Genomic DNA, 18,194 nt, shown 5'->3' with positions numbered 1-18,194 from the left:
TGTCTAAAGACCAAAATAAGCAGCCTCAAATATCATCAGATAATGACTGCTCCTACTGACTTAATGAATTTTGCTGGCTCCCGAGAGATAGAAAAGGCTACGCTTCGACAAAACATAGTCAGTTCAATGGAACAGTTTGAGATTACATATTAATCATACATGATGTTTGTTTTTCTGCAGAATTCTAAATCTCATAGGTGCAATTTGCATGAGCATTTTTGCTTCTACGAGTCAAGATTTTAATCGTCATTTTTGTTTAAAGAGTATGGTGATTCAGACAAGTTAATAAGTAAGAAATCAATACTAATTATGCTAAAGAAATGCGAGCTATTATAAAATAAGGAGAGGGATCAAGTGGCTCAAGTTTTCAAATAAGACCTCGATCTTTACTTTTCTCCGAAGGAAAACAGAAACTTGTCATATTAGTCACACACACGTAAGCACCACTGTCAAATGTGTACTGGGTGTTGCTGGTCATTGTGATATTTGAATGGTAATGATTTTGAAATAATGTAGTATATTACAGTAAATGGAAAAGACATCACTATTTCAAACTGATGAAAAACAGGGATTTAATTTTTGTGGTGAGGCTTCGTTTTCAAGTTTTTGCAATAAATATATAAATGAAGTGAATTATTGTAATGATTATTGAGTATTAATGATATCAATGTTAATTATAATAAAAAAAGCAATGAAGAAATCATATTTTCTCTTAGCCCCTTCAGGAAATGTTAAGAAAGATTACAACTTATTAATGGGGTTTCACAGAATATGCAGACATTACAACATGATAAAATTCTTGAGAAATATTACATACCTCACACTGGCTTGTGTGAAGTTTTGACAGAGTGAACATGACCATGACCCTTCTGCGGTCACTGGCAAAGGCCCATGTCAACTCCCTCTGACTCACTACTGGTTGCTGAGAAATCAATTGACCGTTTAAACAGTCAGTCATCTCAGGTGGAAATAACTGCTTCTGCATTGTCCTAGCACTTTATTTATAACTGATATCCTTGAGGCAGTAGCCAGCAGAAACTGATTTTTAAAGAAGTGGTTCTTTTCCTCTTCCTTAAAAATAATGTTATAACCGTAACAAACGGACTCTGACTTTATGAGTCAAAAGTACAAACTTGTTGTAACCTCTGTCAGCAAATAATGACGCAAATTATCATTTCGATTGTTCCTAACATTTCAGAGGGTTGATTTCACGACGACAATTTAAAATGTGATAATCCACTTAACAAATGAGCATAACGTCACCAAGGCTAATCTTGAACGGCACTAAAGCTCTCAGAATCATATAAACGTGTGAGTGGAGTCAGACTCCATTCTCAACAAATAACATCACCTGCTTTGTCTCTCATTATATTATTTATCTTTGACAGAGAACAGACATTAAGAGATTTGAAAGACTAATAAAAACTCTGTTTCCCAGACTCATTGGTTGCAATGTGATGCATGAACCAATTGAACTGCTCTGTGGAGATGGCTTCCTGTTTCGGGTGTGAGGTTGTCACTGGCGAGTGGTTGACACAAAACACATTGTAGCCAGAGATTGGAGAACCACATCTAGAAATGGGTAAGGAAAATCTCTTATCAATATTTAATGCCTTTATTGTACCTGTTCAATTGATCCAAGCCCCTACTACCACTATTTAATACTAAACTAGTAAATTTGATCAATATTACTAAATGAATTTAGTTCAAGTAATGCATAAAAAATCAAAAATACAAAGTTGAGGGGGACATGTATTTTATTAATGGGGTAAAAAAATATTTTACTCTTTGAGATAGCTCAATATTTTTGGATACAAAAATAAATTAGATATCATACTCATAATTCAACCAAGTGGCAGTAAGTGCTATTGATATTTTTGTCAGATATTTCCTTAACACACTGAATTGGAGAAGTTAGAAGCTTGTGAAAGCAGAAATAAATGTTAAAGCTGGACAACAGCAACATGATCTGAAGAGAGCATGTTGGTTTTTCACATAAATAATTTGACATTGGTTTCAGATTTGGCTTATGCCAAGTGACATTTTTCCCTCTTGAATACAAATTAATGTCAAATTGGACCTAGAATGTTCAGAAATGGTAGATTTCAAAATTTACCTCTGTGCAACCAATAAACTCAGTAATACCACAAGCTGCAGTTTGTGTGTTACAATATCATTCAGTACAGAATACACACAGTGACGTTCATGAGCAGGAAGTGGTTTTCTAACTGTGGTTTTATATCACATTCAGCTGACAATATGTTATACAGATGTATTTTTCTTCAGATCTGTCATCTGACCATTACAAAACATATGCCAACTTAAACAATAGCTTTGCGCATCAAAGTTATTTTGTTTTTAATGCAATAGACAAAGTAACAGTCATCAAAAAGCTGTAGTTGCCGGTTATTGTTCAGATTTCATCTTAAATATGAAACAGACAGACTTGTAACAGATTCTTTATAGTGTGTGATTAGTAAATTAAATGAATACCACCTCCTTGTTTACATGCAATCGAGAACTAAAAAATCCATGTTTTCCTCACTGTCTATGTTTAAAGCTGAAGAGATCCAGATTGAGACGTTACAGCAGAGAGCAGACAGTGATGTAGAGACAGAGATGCCCTGCAAGGTATTCCTTTCTGACACTGCTGATTAAGAATCAGTTGAACTTGTGGCTACACCTTGAGTGATTTGTCATAAATAATCTTGCGGTCAGTATATAATTGATGGGTAAAGTTATTTCTCACGGGGGAGAAAGTATGAAATGAGGGGCTTTAAGTGAATTGCAAATGGGCCAGGAAATGCATGCATATTTTCCCAAACTGGTGTATTGTGTTGCACATATAGAAACTGCAAATGATCCTCTGTATAACATTGTTCAGGTTACAGAAGTGAAAGGCACAATATGACAAAAACAAAGTAGTTCATCAAATTTCCAAAGCTTACTAACTGAAAGGCTATGGTTTCTGTGGTGACTCCAGGACTGCCGACAGCATCAATTCAGCATTGCGGTGACAGTCATTGTGAGAATTACATTCAACATTTTGATATCGGTATCACTCATATAATTTTCCCACAAATTTACACAGGATATCAATGCTCTACTTGGACTCAGCTTCAGTAATATTCAAAGGCCATATTGTTTAATGATCAAAATTAAACCCAAAAGTGAAAATTCTGATTTGAATACAATCACTGAACATGCCCTTACAGATTTTTAGTACAGGTGCAAATACAGCTCGGAAGATGTTTCGGGCGATAGCGCATAGATTTTTTTTGACATTGAGGTTTTCAAATGCACAAACTGTGCCATCCACTTTGGGAGACGCGAGTCACCTCAGAGATCTCTGCAATATAGAATAACATCAGAAAGTCAGAGCTGTCTTCTGTCTGACAGCTGGAAACAGCAATGCTGGGCAAATGAACGGTGACTCAAGTTCCAGCTATCTTAGAGCTAAGAGCTAAGCTCACTATTACTCACTATAGAGTCTTGGTTCTCGGAACCAACAACCACATTGAGGAACTTGATTCAATATGAAACCATCTTGAGCGGTTTTGTTGTAGATTGACTGTAAAAGGCTAAACGAAAGTCTGATCGTGTAGCGGTCAAACTGATATCTGGCGGGGTCAGATTTGGTCACTTTTGCATCCTGTCCTGTGAAAAGTGATCTGTGTAGGGACAATGTAATCCTCCTACTTACAAATTTCACCTTCATTGAATGACTCGATTAAAGTTTTTAACATGGTTTATTTGACAAAGATTGATTTACATATACATACCCTCTAATGCAACATAGCATACTAATACTTTTTGGAGTCGTCTTAAAATACACATAATTTAAGAGGCTTCTCCTCTGTCCTTGCATTTTCTAAACTTCTCTTCTTGAAAGGTTTCTAACTGATGGTTTTTACTCTGCATCCCTTCACTGTTTCACTTCCTCTGTTTCGCAAACCACAAATAGTGACATTGTCAATATCTTGATTTCTTATACTTGTGCTCTGAGAAATGTGATCTTTATTTAGGCACATTTACATCTGGAAAGTTACTTATGCCTTCTTTTAAAGGGATTTTGGTTGCATCTTACATTTTTAAAACGTATATTGCAAGTACAATAATTCAAGGTAATGATTCTTTCAGGCTACAGTAGCATATGACTTGCTGTGTCTTTAAATTCCTGATTGTTATGTGACATTTGTGAGACCGGTGACTGAAGAGTCTAGACCAAAAACCCCACAAGTGCATTGCTTGCTCTCCAGACAGGATGTAGAGCGGTTATTGATTGAAAGTAGCGGTAAAACCCTAACCTTTGATTTTGATGTTTCATATCTACAATGTCTCGTTTTTTCCAATGTATTTTGAACTTTCTGCAGTAAAAAAAACTCAAAAACAACGTCTCAGAAAAACCCTGAAGGTGTTAAAGTCTCAGATAAACACTTCATTTTAAAATAGATGAATTCATCTGCACTTCCAGACTTCTCCCTGCATTATTGAGATTCAAGATTCGACAACGGAATGCGAGGATGAGGTGAGACCCAGTCTGCTCCAAAAGGAAGAAAAGTCATTTATATCTGGGCTACACTCTTTTATGAAGGACAGAGGTTCACCGATAGAAAGAATTCCACATCTGGGCTTCAAACAGAGTAAGTGGAACCCACTGAATTTTGTCCTAACATGGTAAACAAATGCTAAATTTAAATTTAAGAGTTAAATGCATGCATCTTATCATCTCTTCATTTTCAGTCAATCTCTGGATGATTTACAAAGCTGTTGAGAAACTGGGTGGTTATGATTCAGTGAGTAAAACTTCTTTTTTCAACAAGGTTTTCACAGAAACGATAATGTTATCTATCGTGTTTAGCGGTTACCAAACGACTGTTTTGGTCACATGCTGTATGTGGAACTGAGACATTTATGCTACAGAGCTCTCAGACTGTCAATATCCATGCAATCTGATCTCTTTCTCATATGGTATGAGTAAAAGTGTTGTCAAAACAACAACTTAATACATAAACCTCAAGATAAAAGTGTTAAAGAAACCGTATTATTTTCAGCAACGACAATATTTTTTCAAAATATCATAGCCGATCGATACAAGATTTACAAACGCACTTTAAATCTTTTTAATTGCCATCCATCAGGTGACAGCGCGTCGCCTTTGGAAGAAGGTGTACGATGAGCTGGGTGGAAGCCCAGGGAGCACCAGCGCTGCCACTTGCACTCGCAGACATTATGAGAGGTGCAGACTGCAGGTTTTCATTTACTGCTGAGTCCGTTATAGAACTGCAATTGACTGTTAAAAAAAAACCTCTGCTTATGTAACAGGCTAGTCTTGCCATTTGAGAGACACCTAAAGGGAGAGGATGACAAACCTCTTCCTCCGAGCAAACAGAGGAAGCCATACAAGAGGAATTTGGATGGAAAGATCAACAAAGTTGACAGGAGGGGGAAAGATACTCAGTCAGATTATGTTGCAGAGGTATGTGAACTGGATTTTGATACTATTAAAAGATTTCTTTGCCCCCAGATTAACATTATCTCCTCACCCCGTGTCATGGCAAATGTTGGTTGAGTTTTCAATGCACAGAACGCTCGCTTCCTCATGAAACATTGAACTGGATGGTATTTTAGATACAAATTTGAGAAGAGAAAAAAACCAGAACAATTGCATCCAAGCTCGAGCTACACACACACACACACACACACACACACACACACACACACACACACACACACACACACATACACTAACAGATGAGTTCTAATTTTCTTGTTTCGAGTATGCCATTGTTGCTGCAGGGGGGCATTATACTTTGCTTATTGTAAGTTTGAATTTAGGAATTTTGGATAGGGGGAAAACGCTGGAGGAATTTTAATGTGGACTCAAAAAATTACAAGGCATGAGGGTAAAAAATAGTGACGTAGTTATCAACTAAACTTTTTGGGGCTTTGCTGATCAATGTACTTGTTAATTGTTATTGTTGCTACCTGTCCATTTTTTTGACTCTTAGCTAATTGACAATTTGTTGGCCATCATTTTTGAAAAAGCCCCAAAACAATTAAAGTGATAATCAACTAACAAACCATATTATATTGCAGAGCGGTCCTGACAATGCCTGCCAAAGTCAAGCTCAGCTGCATTCTCACTCTGTCTGGTCAACTGCCTCTGATCGTCCAGACTGCCCCAATCAAGTGGCCACCAATCTCTGCTCCTCTAACTATAAATGTCCCCATCTTCTGTCGGTCCCTGCAACAAGCCCCTGGACTGCTCACATTGCATCAGCTATGGGTGAGGTCATATCTCCCCTGGAGAAGAAAAAACGAATGGCACAGGCCAACCTGAATTTGTCCCAGAGTCCACAGGGTGAAGATAAAGAAAGGCCCTCTGTCATCCACTGCTCTCAGTCCCCAGCATGGGCCTCATCCAGCCAGGGGTGCAACTTGTCTGATGGCTCTCCGCTCCCTGTATCATCCTCCTCCTCCCGCAGCCCCTCACCGTACTCCATTTCATCAGAGGACGGTCACAGAGGCAATGAAGATAAACCTGGTTCAAGTTCAGAATTGTGTGTGAAATGTTCCAGCACACTCTGCAGTCCAGAAGACAAGTCCAGTTGCCGTCATGTTTCCAAACATCCTGCAGGACAAAATGAAGATGGACGAATGAATGCCAGCTCCCATTCACGGGAAACAGTTACAAGAAATGATCAGATGCACAACTCTGCTTGGAAGGCCATTCACAAAGGGGATGTCAAAAACTTTACTTATCCTTTTTACCCAGCTTTCAATGTTAAGTCTGACTGGGTCCCTGCACCCACCTCAAGTTTTACCAAAGTTATCCCAAAAAACGTGCAACTTCCACGACCTTCTCCCATTAGGCCAGTTTTTAAAACCCAACCTAACAGGTTGATGTATCAAAATGAGTCTCTTGCTTGTACGAAGAAGCTGAAAAACACAACTCCTTTGCATTATCAGGGGGATAAAAGGGAGAAATCCAGGACAATGCTGCAAAAGGTTCCTCCACCACAGCCAACTTCCAACAGTCTGCCAGCATCCTGCGTCCTTACGAGTTATGATAAGTCAGGGAGAGACCCCCATCACCATTTCCCATTTCTCCCCGCATTCCTCCCCAACAGGATGAGACTACCACCGTCTCAGCTCATGTACCACCATTACCCAGTCAGTCCATCTCTCTCTGGTTTCACTGGCCATGACGCTTGTCTGTACCCTCACCCCATTCCTTTGTTGAGTGAACAGACGAGATATATCCTACCTGTCAGGAATCCCCTTTATCCTAACACCCATCACTGAATATTTCAACAGACACATTGGTACAGGGTTGAATGGTCCAAGTATATGACATAGGTACATCTTTTAAACTTGCTGCTGAACAAAGAGGAAAATTCAGATATTTCTGTAAAATAAAGCACACTTGGCCTAACCTTTTAATGCAAATGGGTATGAATATTACCTACAATAACTTGTAATGTGATAGCTATGTTGGAACGCCAACATACTGGAATTACAAAAATGTATTTGCATTAAATTGGTATAAACCCCATTAGTACTATTCTATTTGGCTCTCCTTATACTTGTAGTACCCAAATGTAGACAGCTTAGCATTTGGAAAAAAACGTAACGTCTTGTTCTATGCAAGGAAAGAGTGTAGTTAATTTAGATCCAATTACTTCAAAAATAAAGTGATTGCACTTGCTACGACAGATTGAAACGATTACATTTTCATGGCACATGTTCTGGTCACATGCTGGTTATTTTTTCGAGTTCAATACGTTTGCACTTCCAGGCATTGGTAGATATGGTGCAACACGACCATATTTAGGTTTAGTCACATTACACTCAATCACGTCACATAGTCATACATTGTCCCACTTTCCCCCTCCCTCTGCTACTGTGATTCAGAATGTGAGGCATCGGCAAAAATGACCCTTATTGCATCTCTGGGACAAATAAGGTTTATCTGATTCTGTAAAACAGATTTACAATAATTTGCCACAGCCGTTGTAAATCATTTAGTCCAAGAGGACAGATTGGTCGGACTGATTTCTTGTTTGCCACAATTGAAAAACTATAATTGTGTTTCCATTATGACTCAGAGGGTATATGTACATAGTGATAAAAACTGAGGACAAATACCTTTGACTGCAGGTTCTGGTAACATGACTTTAGCTTCGCTCACATCATCAAAGTTCAAAGTTCAGATTACACTTATCAAAATCCAAAAATAATTCATGCCTTGAAATATGTGACTTGTACCACTGATTCCACTCGACCAGCACAATGCAATACAACATTCTATCATGCTATAGTACACGGAAGCCTCTGGAAATTGTGTTATTTCATCTAGTACATTTCCTCCTAAAATTGTATCCTAATTTCTGGGTTAAGAAGAAAGAAAAAAAATGTCAATCCTCTATAACATATATTTTTAAAGGAACTCTGTATAGAACTGTATATAACATATTTCAACTGCTGCTGTACATTTTAAAATATATATACATATACATATATGTGTGTGGGTGTGTTGCAGATCATTTCTGATTTCTTCATGAAGTGTGGAGGAACAAAGAAAATTAAATCTAAAGAGGTCATGTCCTTGTTTGATTGCCTGACACATTAGGTATTCCCTGAGTAGCAACATTTCCCCGTAATGAAGGTCACACCATGAGGATGACAAATATTAATTTATTAGGTGATGACAGAGCTGCTCCATCAGCTCTGTGTTAATGATTTTTGCAGATATTCTGAAATGACTGAGTGGTCTGGAAATGGGATTTTTCAGGCCATGGGGTGCAACATGCAAAAGTGACTAGATTAAAAAAAAAGATCATGCACATAAATAACGCATCCCTGTCGCATTCGCCTGCAATCAGACACTATCCATGTGATTTTTAAACTCAGTGTATCAGACGTGTTATGACTTAATCTGCATTACAAAGTAAATACACTCCGCCAAGCTAAGCCTTAACCAAGCTACGCGAACCGCAAATAAAGCCAGCGGAAGAATGAGATCGTTAGGTGTAAAAATAACAAAGGGTGCTGAGGCGTAGGCAATGAAGAGGAAAGATAAAGAGGAAATCAGAGAAATGAGATTCTGCTAAAGGCGCAAATGTGTTATGAAAGTCGACAGCTGGAACTGGCGAGGCAGGTGACTTCTACGAAATCGACACCAGTTTTTTTGATATTTCGACACAAACACATGGTTCCCTGTGTTTAGACCGGTACCAACCACAGCACTGTTATTTTACTTATAGTACGAATGCAGCCATGTATGTGAACGTGTATGAGAGAGAGAGTGTGTGTGTGTGTGTGTGTGTGTGTGTGTGTAGTCACCGTTAACTAGCCTGACAACAGGTCAGCAATTGTAAGATATACTTTATATACGGTTGATTGTGGTAGGAAGGAAAGACTTATACGTTTCTTATTCACAACCCAGGTTTCACGTAACATTATTTACAACATTTCGTAATCGTTTATATTTCATCATACCACCCGCCCCAGAATAATTACGATTTAATGGAGTAGTAAGAAGCAAAGGTTTTAGAGCTTTTGACGTCAACGTTATACCGCCTGTTTTATAAACCCTAAATTTTGACTTGTAGGACTCACTGCTGCTCGGCACGGTCGAATCTTTCATCTAAGAGAGGGCTCACCCGAGCGAGAGGCAATTATAATATGCGTCCTGAACATTATGGAATAAAAAAGATAATAATTTGAGAGTGAAAGTATATTTAAACACTTTGAAACGCCCACTAATGTGGGTCATGCTACCTTGTAGCCTTCAAGCGGGGAACGATGACATATTTTATTTCTCGCGAGAACTCAGCTTGTGGCGCGAATAAACAAGGAATTGCTTGCCGGATGGACACCCTTGGAAGGAGTTATTGCTTGTCGCTTTAGCATTAACCCTACGCTTCTTGTAACAATTTAAATACATATAAAACGGTTAACTGTCGCTTCTAAACCGCCTTATCTCAAAAAAATCGTCAAGCTTTGTGAAGGATAAACCATGTCGGACACTTTGTCTGACGATGGCAGCTACATCAACCAAGATGACTCTCAGGAGGATGTCATGACCCCGGCAGAGTTGATTGCCAAACTCGAAGCGGTGAGCCTTCACCCGTGTTTTCCCACGCAAACGCGCACTTTGTCATAATAACAACAAAAACAAAAATGAAAACAAGACTCCTATCGTCGTCCTCACTGCGGTGTTCCTGTCACACAGGCTTGGCTGAATGAGAAGTTCTCCCCGGAGCTGCTGGATACAAAGTCGGAGGTGGTGGAGTGTGTGATGGAGCAGCTCACCCACATGGTAAATGACTGCTTTACTGCGCCATGGTTTTTTCATACTACTCTGACTGGTGCTTGCAAATAAACTGAATTTGAAGACACTTTCCAACTGGTTTAATTACTTTGTAAAATACTGACAGTGAAAGTTCTGCAGTGTTACTGACCTAGATGCACAGTTCTAGTCTGGTAAGTAATGGCTGGATTATTTGGAAAGAGGTCATCTTGAAACTACCTAAAAATTGAAGCAGGAAATGTCAGAGAAATTTCAAGTAGAAAATCAGTTGGCAAAATTAAAAGAATTGAATATTTGTTTGTAATTACTTAAAGATGAGAAAAACACAAATTAGTGAGCAGCAAGAAAATAAAAATAAGATCAAAAAATTATATATGAAAATCACAATAATATAAGTGCCAGTGAATATGTTTTCTTTCCCACCATAGCTAATTCCACCTGTAGCCGATTTAAGTTGTTGGGGTGTGCGATCAACAATATTTTCAAATATTAAAAGATCTTGTTGATTTTATAGTAACATTTTCATTGATTTTAAAGTTTCAATATGCGGTCCTTAGTATGGGAGGAAACCTGCTAACAAGAAATTTCTCACTTTCTTTGGAATTCATATCAAAAGTGGTACATTTCTGTCTCTTCACAGTATTGATTTGAATTTGCTTATTCATCTCCACCATCATCATCCTTTTAAGTAACTATTTCACATTCTCTCTAAAGTTTTTTTCTTGCTTGAAGAACTCGTTAAATGAGTAATTGATCTCTAGATGACTAATTTTCTATAGGCAGTAACCACAGGACCAGTGCATTACGGAAAAGGAAAATGAAACACTCCATGTAATTAGCTTAAGAGACAGGAGTTTTTATATTCTATTTATTGTGTTATCTTGAGAGGTGTATTGTACAGATGTACCTGTATAGTATAGTATAGTTACATTTTTGAGGAAATATTTCACTTCTGACAGGAACAAATTCTGCAAAGGAGTCAAAGTAATCATATTTTTCTGTCTTGTTTTGATATTTTTGGGGGTATTTTGTTGAGATATGTAATAAGTTCATCAAAAAATAAGGACAAGGTTTCTGCAGGTCATTGAGAGCATTAAATGTCATTAAATAGACTTAGTAAAAATTTAGGCCTTAAATAGCATTCAATTCAGTATCTAGAGCAGTGGTTCTTAACCTGGGTTCGATCGAACCCCAGGGGTTCGGTGAGTCAGTCTCAGAGGTTCGGCGGAGGTCAAGACACACGCCCAACTAATTGGTGATGACATCACTGGCTGCAGGTGATCACGCTACATAGCTTGGCCTATCCGTGCTGCAGGGATTTTGGCGCACTCAGTTGTAGTAACTTGTGACTGTCGTGAGGGTACGTCATGTGATTTCTTTCTTAATATTTTAATCCCTTCATACTAATTATGTTGGGCAAAAAAAGAAAGCGGTCGGAAGAATACATACAATACGGATTCCCATGTATAACGGAACGTGATTGGAATCGATGTCCTAACTGCATGATTTGCAAAGACAAGATGAGCAATTCTAGTCCAGTACCGGTCAAAACTAAGGGAAGGCTTTCATAAGCTGCATGGCGATGGGAACTACAAGAACATAGTGCTTGCTGAATTCAAGGTGAAGGGAGCCAGATTCGATGAAAAGACTACTCTGCCTGTTCTTTGTACCCATCAACGAACCGATCCTCGATCCAATAAAGAAGGGTTCGGTGAATGCGCATGTAAAACAGGTGGGGTTCAGTACCTCCAACAAGGTTAAGAACCACTGATCTAGAGCCATTAAATATTATGAGATACTTGTTGGGGAAAGCATTCTTATTTGCCATTTATTTTGATTGGCTATATAAACATTTTATAACTTTAGTTTAGAATAGTGTGATGATTGACAAGCGGAACCCTTTAATTGGCTATTGCTTACAGCCAGTATTCTGACGGTGACGGTGAAGTTACAGCACCAGAGTTGGAGCCAAAAGGAAACAAAATGAATAGAAAGAAAGAAAGATAAAAATAAATGAATTTGCATTGATACACATTTTAATCCTTGTGATTTCATTAGTTCTATTGTCACTCAAAAGGTCATATATACATATCTGCTACTGTTCAAAATCTATTCCAGATCTCAGTGATTGACATTATATAGAAATGTATCTGTGGTTGGACGTGGGCATTAAATTTGTTTAAAGTGGTATTATTAAGCATGAAATTAGACAAGCTGATACCTGCAGAAATCCTGAAGAATGCAAAAAACATACACCAAGTCAAGTCAAATTTTATTTGTATAAGCGCCGTACCACAACAGAATTGTCTCAAGGCACTTTACAAATAGAGCAGGTCTGGACCACACTCTTTTAACCCTCTCAGGCTCAAATTAAGTTGTAGTTGCAGGAAAAATCTGATATTTGGCTGTCGCAAATCTGCAACATCTGCCTGGAGAGGGTTAAAATGATTTTCAGAAACCGAACATTCCCCCATGAACAAGCACTCTGCGACAGTTGCAAGGAAACATTATGCTTTACTGGGCAGAAAACTTGCACAGATCTGAACTCATTGCAACTCTTTCCTCTGTCCGCTGTTGACCAGTTGGGTAGAAAGATGGTGAGAGAGAGACAGACAGATAGAAAACAAGGGTAGTGACAAGGGGTTGGGAGGGAGAGACACATGCAATCTCATACAAGCAAGCAATTGCAGTGCTAACAGCTACGAGGTTATACATACATTCATGCATACATAATACAATACATGAAATTAAAGAAATAATGATGGTCGCCAGGCAAGATCACTGAGGTAACAGGTTAACTTTTTTGTAACAGGAAGCCAACCTGCAGAGGGTTAAGAAAGGTGACACAAAAGCCAGTGTCCATCGAATGGAGATAGACAGGATCCGCTATGTGCTGTGCAGCTACTTGCGCTCTCGTCTACAAAAGGTTAGTGAGGTTAACAATCCAGCCTGGACATTGACAACTTCATTTTACAACTGAACCCTTTGACAAAGTTTCCCTGGCTGTGCTCTAGATTGAAAGGTTCTTCCCTCATGTCCTTGAGACGGAAAAGTCTCGTGGTGAAGGAGAGCCATCTCTGCTCTCCCCGGAGGAGTTTGCTTTTGCCAAAGAGTGAGCATTGCATGATCAAATTTTTATTTTGAGACAGATCTAAGATTGTTTTGGAATGATTTATACCTGAGGTATAAGCATGTGTTTCCTCATCCAGGTACTACATAAACACAGAAACCTACCTGAAGTCTGTTGCACTGAGGCGAATGCCCTCCAACTTACAAACCATTGATTTTGTGAAAGCAGGTACTGTCTTTAACCACCTCCAGTTTTAGCAGATGGTGGCATTTGCTTGACGTTATCCCTTTCAGTCTGAATCCTTCGTCTTCTAATATAATGCAATGCTGTTCCAGTGCCAGAGCCCTACATGGACTCATTTGTATTTCTGCGGGTGAAGGAGAGGCAGGAAAATATCTTGGTTGATCCTGAAACAGATGATCAGAGGTACTTGACACATCAACTTTTCTTTGCAAAGGTTCTGTGATATTTCTGTATCCGTTATATAACGAGGTCACCTTTTCTGCACACAGCACTATGATGTTTTCTGTATAGATGCTGCGACAGCTGATCACATCTCTCCTCTGTTTTCCATGTCTTAGAGAGTATGTGGTGGATTTTGAAGAGGGCTCACAGCATCTAATGCGCTACAGAACAATAGCACCACTTGTTTCAAGCGGAGCAGTACAGTTAATTTAAATAATAAGGTCAGTAGGAATGAACATGACTGTGTGTGAATAACTTGATACCTTACCTCAGATCTGTGCCAATTCATTTCTGTGGATCTTACATAAGCAACGGCTTTGCAGTGACATCTGGATTTATTTTTAGCTATTTACTTTTTTGTAAGCGGGACTCATTGTTTCTTGGCAACATGGTGATGGTGATGGTTGGGGAGTCTTGTTCATTAATTGCAATCTGTATATGGTCTGATGGACCTGCTGTTTCTAAGATCTTCAATTAATATTGGTAAAAAATAATGAATGCTTTGTTTTATCTTACACGGGCTCATGTTGTTTGTGGAAGTGTGTGCCTGAAGGAGATCACATAACTAACTGGAACAATTAATGGGACAGTTTAACCCACAGAGATAATGCTGCTCTCTCTGTTGTTCAGATTAAACACTAGTGGAATGACAGCTGATGTTTGTGGAAACAGTAAATAACGGAATGTCGAGACAAATGTAAGATTTACAACTGAAATAGTTATCTGCTTGTTCATTATTTTTCCCAGCAATATACCCAGATCATTTGCATATTTGGACTCTGATGTGTTATGGCAAGATGTTTTCTTGCATCCACGGTCTTAATGTTGTTCATAATCCACAAAGAATGAGTATTAATGTGAATATGTGATCAAGAGAAAGTTCTTTCTTTTCAATTAGGATTATAAAAATTGAAGTAGTATTGCTTTGAGCATAGGCAATACAAAAGCTGTCTTTCTGATCATCTACATCTATTCAAATTCACTGCTGATTGTTTAGTTGTGACATATCTATTTCCATGTCACCTTTGTAACGTTCCTTCTGTATTCTCAGTTTCAGTCTCAAAATGATATGTCACTGTTATGTGTGTTTTAATGGCTGCAAACACAGTGTCTTGTTTACCCTCACACAGGCATGAGGAATTAATAAGGAATTAGGAGTGAGTGGCCACAACAGAACCAAGCTCTTTCAACAGACTTCGTCATTTTGAACCTCAGTGTGATTAGGCAATTCCCAATTATGCTCTTGCTCTATGATCATACAGAGGAGTCAAATTCAACCAGGGAGTCTGATCAGAACAGAAAAATGTACAAGTTCTAAATGTTTTTGCTGTTATAAAGCAGGAAAAAAAATAAACATTTCTAAATTGGTTAATGGTCACAGCCTCCTCATTTCTACCCACCATCCCTTCTATTTTTCATAAAATGATTATGCACAGTTCAGTTTCCCACATTCATGAAATCTCATATTTTCCTGTCGAATTTGCCCAAAACAACCAATGATGCCATTGGAAGCGCTGCATTTACAGTTGGATTCTGAAAAATAGATCTTATTCAATCAAACATGAGTTATTACTAATAGCAGTGTACTGTTTCAAAGACATGCCATTTTATGTGAAAAAATGAAATTTAATTAGATGAAATGTAAAGTATATTCCAGACTGAGGATACTGGCATTCTGACAGTGCTTTGTCATTTGGCATCACACACAGTGAAACATAATTATAACAAGCCAGTGACCTCAGAAAATGAACCCGTCAGGCCAGTAGGGGGCTTGACCTTACATTCTGGGTTACTTTGCTGGCAATATAGTTAACCAATGTAGCTAAACGTGCAGTCCTGGGATCATGAAAAAAAGAACAATATCAAATTCCTGAGATGCTGCTGCAATCACATGATTCTGTGTATATTGTTAAATAGTTATCCGAGTGACACACACCTATGAAATCAGCTCAACAGTAATTTATAGGTTGCATGTCATTTTTGTCATTTCCGATGACGCAAAGAACGTAGGTAGAAACATAACAGAAAGCTACAATTTTAGCCTTGTTGTTGGGAGGGTAGAGGGAGGAGTAAACAACGTGACAGATCTGAGGTAGTATAAATAGAAAGTAGTGCGAGATTCTCCTGTGGGGGAAGGGGTGGCAAGGACTTCAGATTTCAAGTTTCTTCACATTGTAAGTAAGTTTTAATGTATATTTACAGATGTATCTGTGAATTAACTACTAAGGAAGACCAGGGTGATGTTTTTTACTGACTTGTATATTTTTCACTTTGCCAAGATCTCTGAGCCAACTGTAAGGTAAAAATGTCCTTCACACACCAACAAACCTCCAGCATGGAGACGCAGAGCACGATGTAAGAATTTGATATAGATCATGTGTGCCATTAAAGTGGTATCATGCAACCTTAACGTCAGTGTCACCGTGCATCTAGCAAAACAAATGTATTTCAGTTGTGCAATCTCTTCTCTCCGATCTCTTCCAAGTGCTCTGCCTATGTGTGACCTTGGATCAATGGCACAGTCAGCCGGACTCTTGGAGATTGCTGTAAGGTTGTGCTTGAACCAACGTAAACAACTGTGTCCTCACGTTTGGGTGCCAATCCTGAAGCCCTTGCGACCTTGCATCCGTCCTGTATTTTCAGAGCAGATATCCTCTGGCATTCTGGGTCAAATCTGTCTGACCCATCCTCTCTCAGATTTCTTCGATGACTTCGATGATGACGATATTTTCATCCCAAACAAAAACAAGCGTGTGGTCTTCGCAGACACAAAGGGATTGTCTTTAACAACTGTGCGAGTCTTTTCAGATGAGGAGGAGCATTCCGACCTGGACCTGCTGCCATCACTCCAGGGTTTAGGAGGAATGACAGAAGATGGCTACAGCTGCACTGTCAGCACCTGCTGCCCTGGTACTGAGTTGAAACTTGGCTTCCTGCAGCCCTCTGCAAATTTTCAAGAGTTCCGAGCTAAACTTGCTGAGAGTGTGATTATCCTGGAGAGCTGCAGTGTTACTGAGCTGGCCATTCGTGGGACTGTCCGTGTCAGAAACATCAGTTTTCAGAAGGATGTGCGTGTGCGCATCACCTTTGACTCCTGGCAGAACTACAGAGATGTGCCCTGTGCATACCTGGAGAAACGCTTTGGAGGACCACAAACAGACATATTTGAATTTGATATTGCCATTCCCAAAGTACTTGATGCCAAGAGGAAAATAGAATTTTGTTTATGGTATTCAGCAGGTGGACAGAGTGCGACTTACTGGGACAACAACAATGGACAAAATTACAGCATTGCGGTGTGTGTGCACTCACATCTTTGTCACAGAAAGAACAGGGCATGATAAACTCGTGAGCTTAGATATTATGCATCTTTAATGCAAAACAGCCATAAATAGTATACCTTTGCAATATCACTCTGAATTAACTTTGATTGTATGACCAGCGTAGACTTCTTGTGAAGCATTTTCAAAACCAGAACATTTACTTAAACGATTATCTTTGTAGTATGTTCTTTTCCATTGTTCTTTAACACAGAGTATCATTTGGCTCCAAGCGCCCTTGTCAGGTCCTGCATTTTGCCCACTTGGCAGCCCATCCATTATTTCGGGCATTAGGGAGGGGATCCCTTTCACTCCGGGCATTTCTGGGATTCCAACTAGGTCAAAGATTACTCAGTAGGGAGAAAACACAAGCCCCATGGCAGGAGCCAAGTAAATCTTAGCTCCACCCGATGGCATAATGCCACTACTTCACTTCCATCTTACACATCACAGATGGAAAGCCCTGTTTTCAGTCTTACACTGCAGCGCATGTTTTTTCTGCTGTACATTCTGTCGTGCAAAAGTATTTCATAGTAGTGCCTGTGAAACTTAATTGGAGACAGCAGAATGGGATTTGATGATGAGAGGTTTAGTCATTTTTTACTTTTAAGACAAATGATATCAGATTGTGGATGAGTGTAATCAGTAATAAGTAGCATCTTCTGTTGTAATCTCTAACTGTAAAATCGCTGCTTCTGTAAAGTGTGTCAAACATGTCAAAAATGTGCAAATATGTCAAGAAAAAGTAGATGTGTATAATATATTCTATAAACAAAAACAGCACAGACCAGAGGGCACAAATCACCCTCAATAAATAACGAGCACAGATTTTCTTTTGTCTTTTCAAGCGATTCATGTCAAGTTATTTTTACAGTAGTTATGGATTGAGGTTTTTTTTCTTGCTGCAATCATGATGGAGCTCTGGGAAACACTTTGGTGCTATAAGTCTATTAATATTCAGTTCTGTATTTTCTGGGAAAAGGAAAGGAGGAAATTTGCATGCCAGCACCCCATGAGGTGG

At 38.9% G+C, this 18,194-nt stretch overlaps 3 protein-coding genes across 5 annotated transcripts; all 3 read left to right on the top strand.

Annotated features, from left to right (window-relative positions):
* Nucleotides 1–1,285: 1,285 nt before the first annotated feature.
* Nucleotides 1,286–8,597, top strand: arid5a (AT-rich interactive domain 5A). Its single transcript, XM_086173904.1, has 7 exons — nucleotides 1,286–1,582; nucleotides 2,561–2,631; nucleotides 4,475–4,643; nucleotides 4,744–4,796; nucleotides 5,142–5,239; nucleotides 5,326–5,479; nucleotides 6,100–8,597. The coding sequence occupies exons 1-7, from the start codon at nucleotides 1,579–1,581 to the stop codon at nucleotides 7,306–7,308; spliced, it is 1,758 nt and encodes a 585-aa protein (XP_086030030.1). The 5' UTR covers nucleotides 1,286–1,578; the 3' UTR covers nucleotides 7,309–8,597.
* A 421-nt stretch (nucleotides 8,598–9,018) lies between these two features.
* gins4 (GINS complex subunit 4 (Sld5 homolog)) lies at nucleotides 9,019–15,220 on the top strand. Of its 2 annotated transcripts, none has more exons than XM_086173666.1 (8): nucleotides 9,019–9,163; nucleotides 10,007–10,123; nucleotides 10,241–10,327; nucleotides 13,131–13,244; nucleotides 13,333–13,430; nucleotides 13,528–13,616; nucleotides 13,724–13,814; nucleotides 13,970–15,220. In XM_086173666.1, the coding sequence occupies exons 2-8, from the start codon at nucleotides 10,025–10,027 to the stop codon at nucleotides 14,064–14,066; spliced, it is 675 nt and encodes a 224-aa protein (XP_086029792.1). In that variant the 5' UTR covers nucleotides 9,019–9,163; nucleotides 10,007–10,024; the 3' UTR covers nucleotides 14,067–15,220. The 2 variants fall into 2 exon arrangements, with proteins under 2 accessions (XP_086029792.1, XP_086029793.1); XM_086173667.1 differs by lacking the exon at nucleotides 9,019–9,163 and having other exon boundaries at nucleotides 9,204–10,123; nucleotides 13,970–14,074; nucleotides 14,984–15,220.
* Nucleotides 15,221–15,952: 732 nt separating this feature from the next.
* On the top strand, nucleotides 15,953–18,017 carry ppp1r3c2b (protein phosphatase 1 regulatory subunit 3C2, duplicate b). Of its 2 annotated transcripts, none has more exons than XM_086173664.1 (3): nucleotides 15,953–16,027; nucleotides 16,133–16,208; nucleotides 16,339–18,017. In XM_086173664.1, exons 2-3 carry the CDS (start codon nucleotides 16,159–16,161, stop codon nucleotides 17,192–17,194), a joined length of 906 nt encoding a protein of 301 aa, XP_086029790.1. In that variant the 5' UTR covers nucleotides 15,953–16,027; nucleotides 16,133–16,158; the 3' UTR covers nucleotides 17,195–18,017. The 2 variants fall into 2 exon arrangements, with proteins under 2 accessions (XP_086029790.1, XP_086029791.1); XM_086173665.1 differs by having other exon boundaries at nucleotides 15,967–16,031.
* Nucleotides 18,018–18,194: the final 177 nt, after the last annotated feature.

Source organism: Fistularia commersonii, chromosome 26, assembly GCF_037954325.1.
Source record: "Fistularia commersonii isolate RoL2024-O1a breed Wild chromosome 26, RoL_Fcom_v1.0, whole genome shotgun sequence".
In the NCBI taxonomy this organism is placed as follows: Eukaryota; Metazoa; Chordata; class Actinopteri; order Syngnathiformes; family Fistulariidae; genus Fistularia; species Fistularia commersonii.
This window is presented reverse-complemented; position numbering and strand designations above follow the sequence as displayed.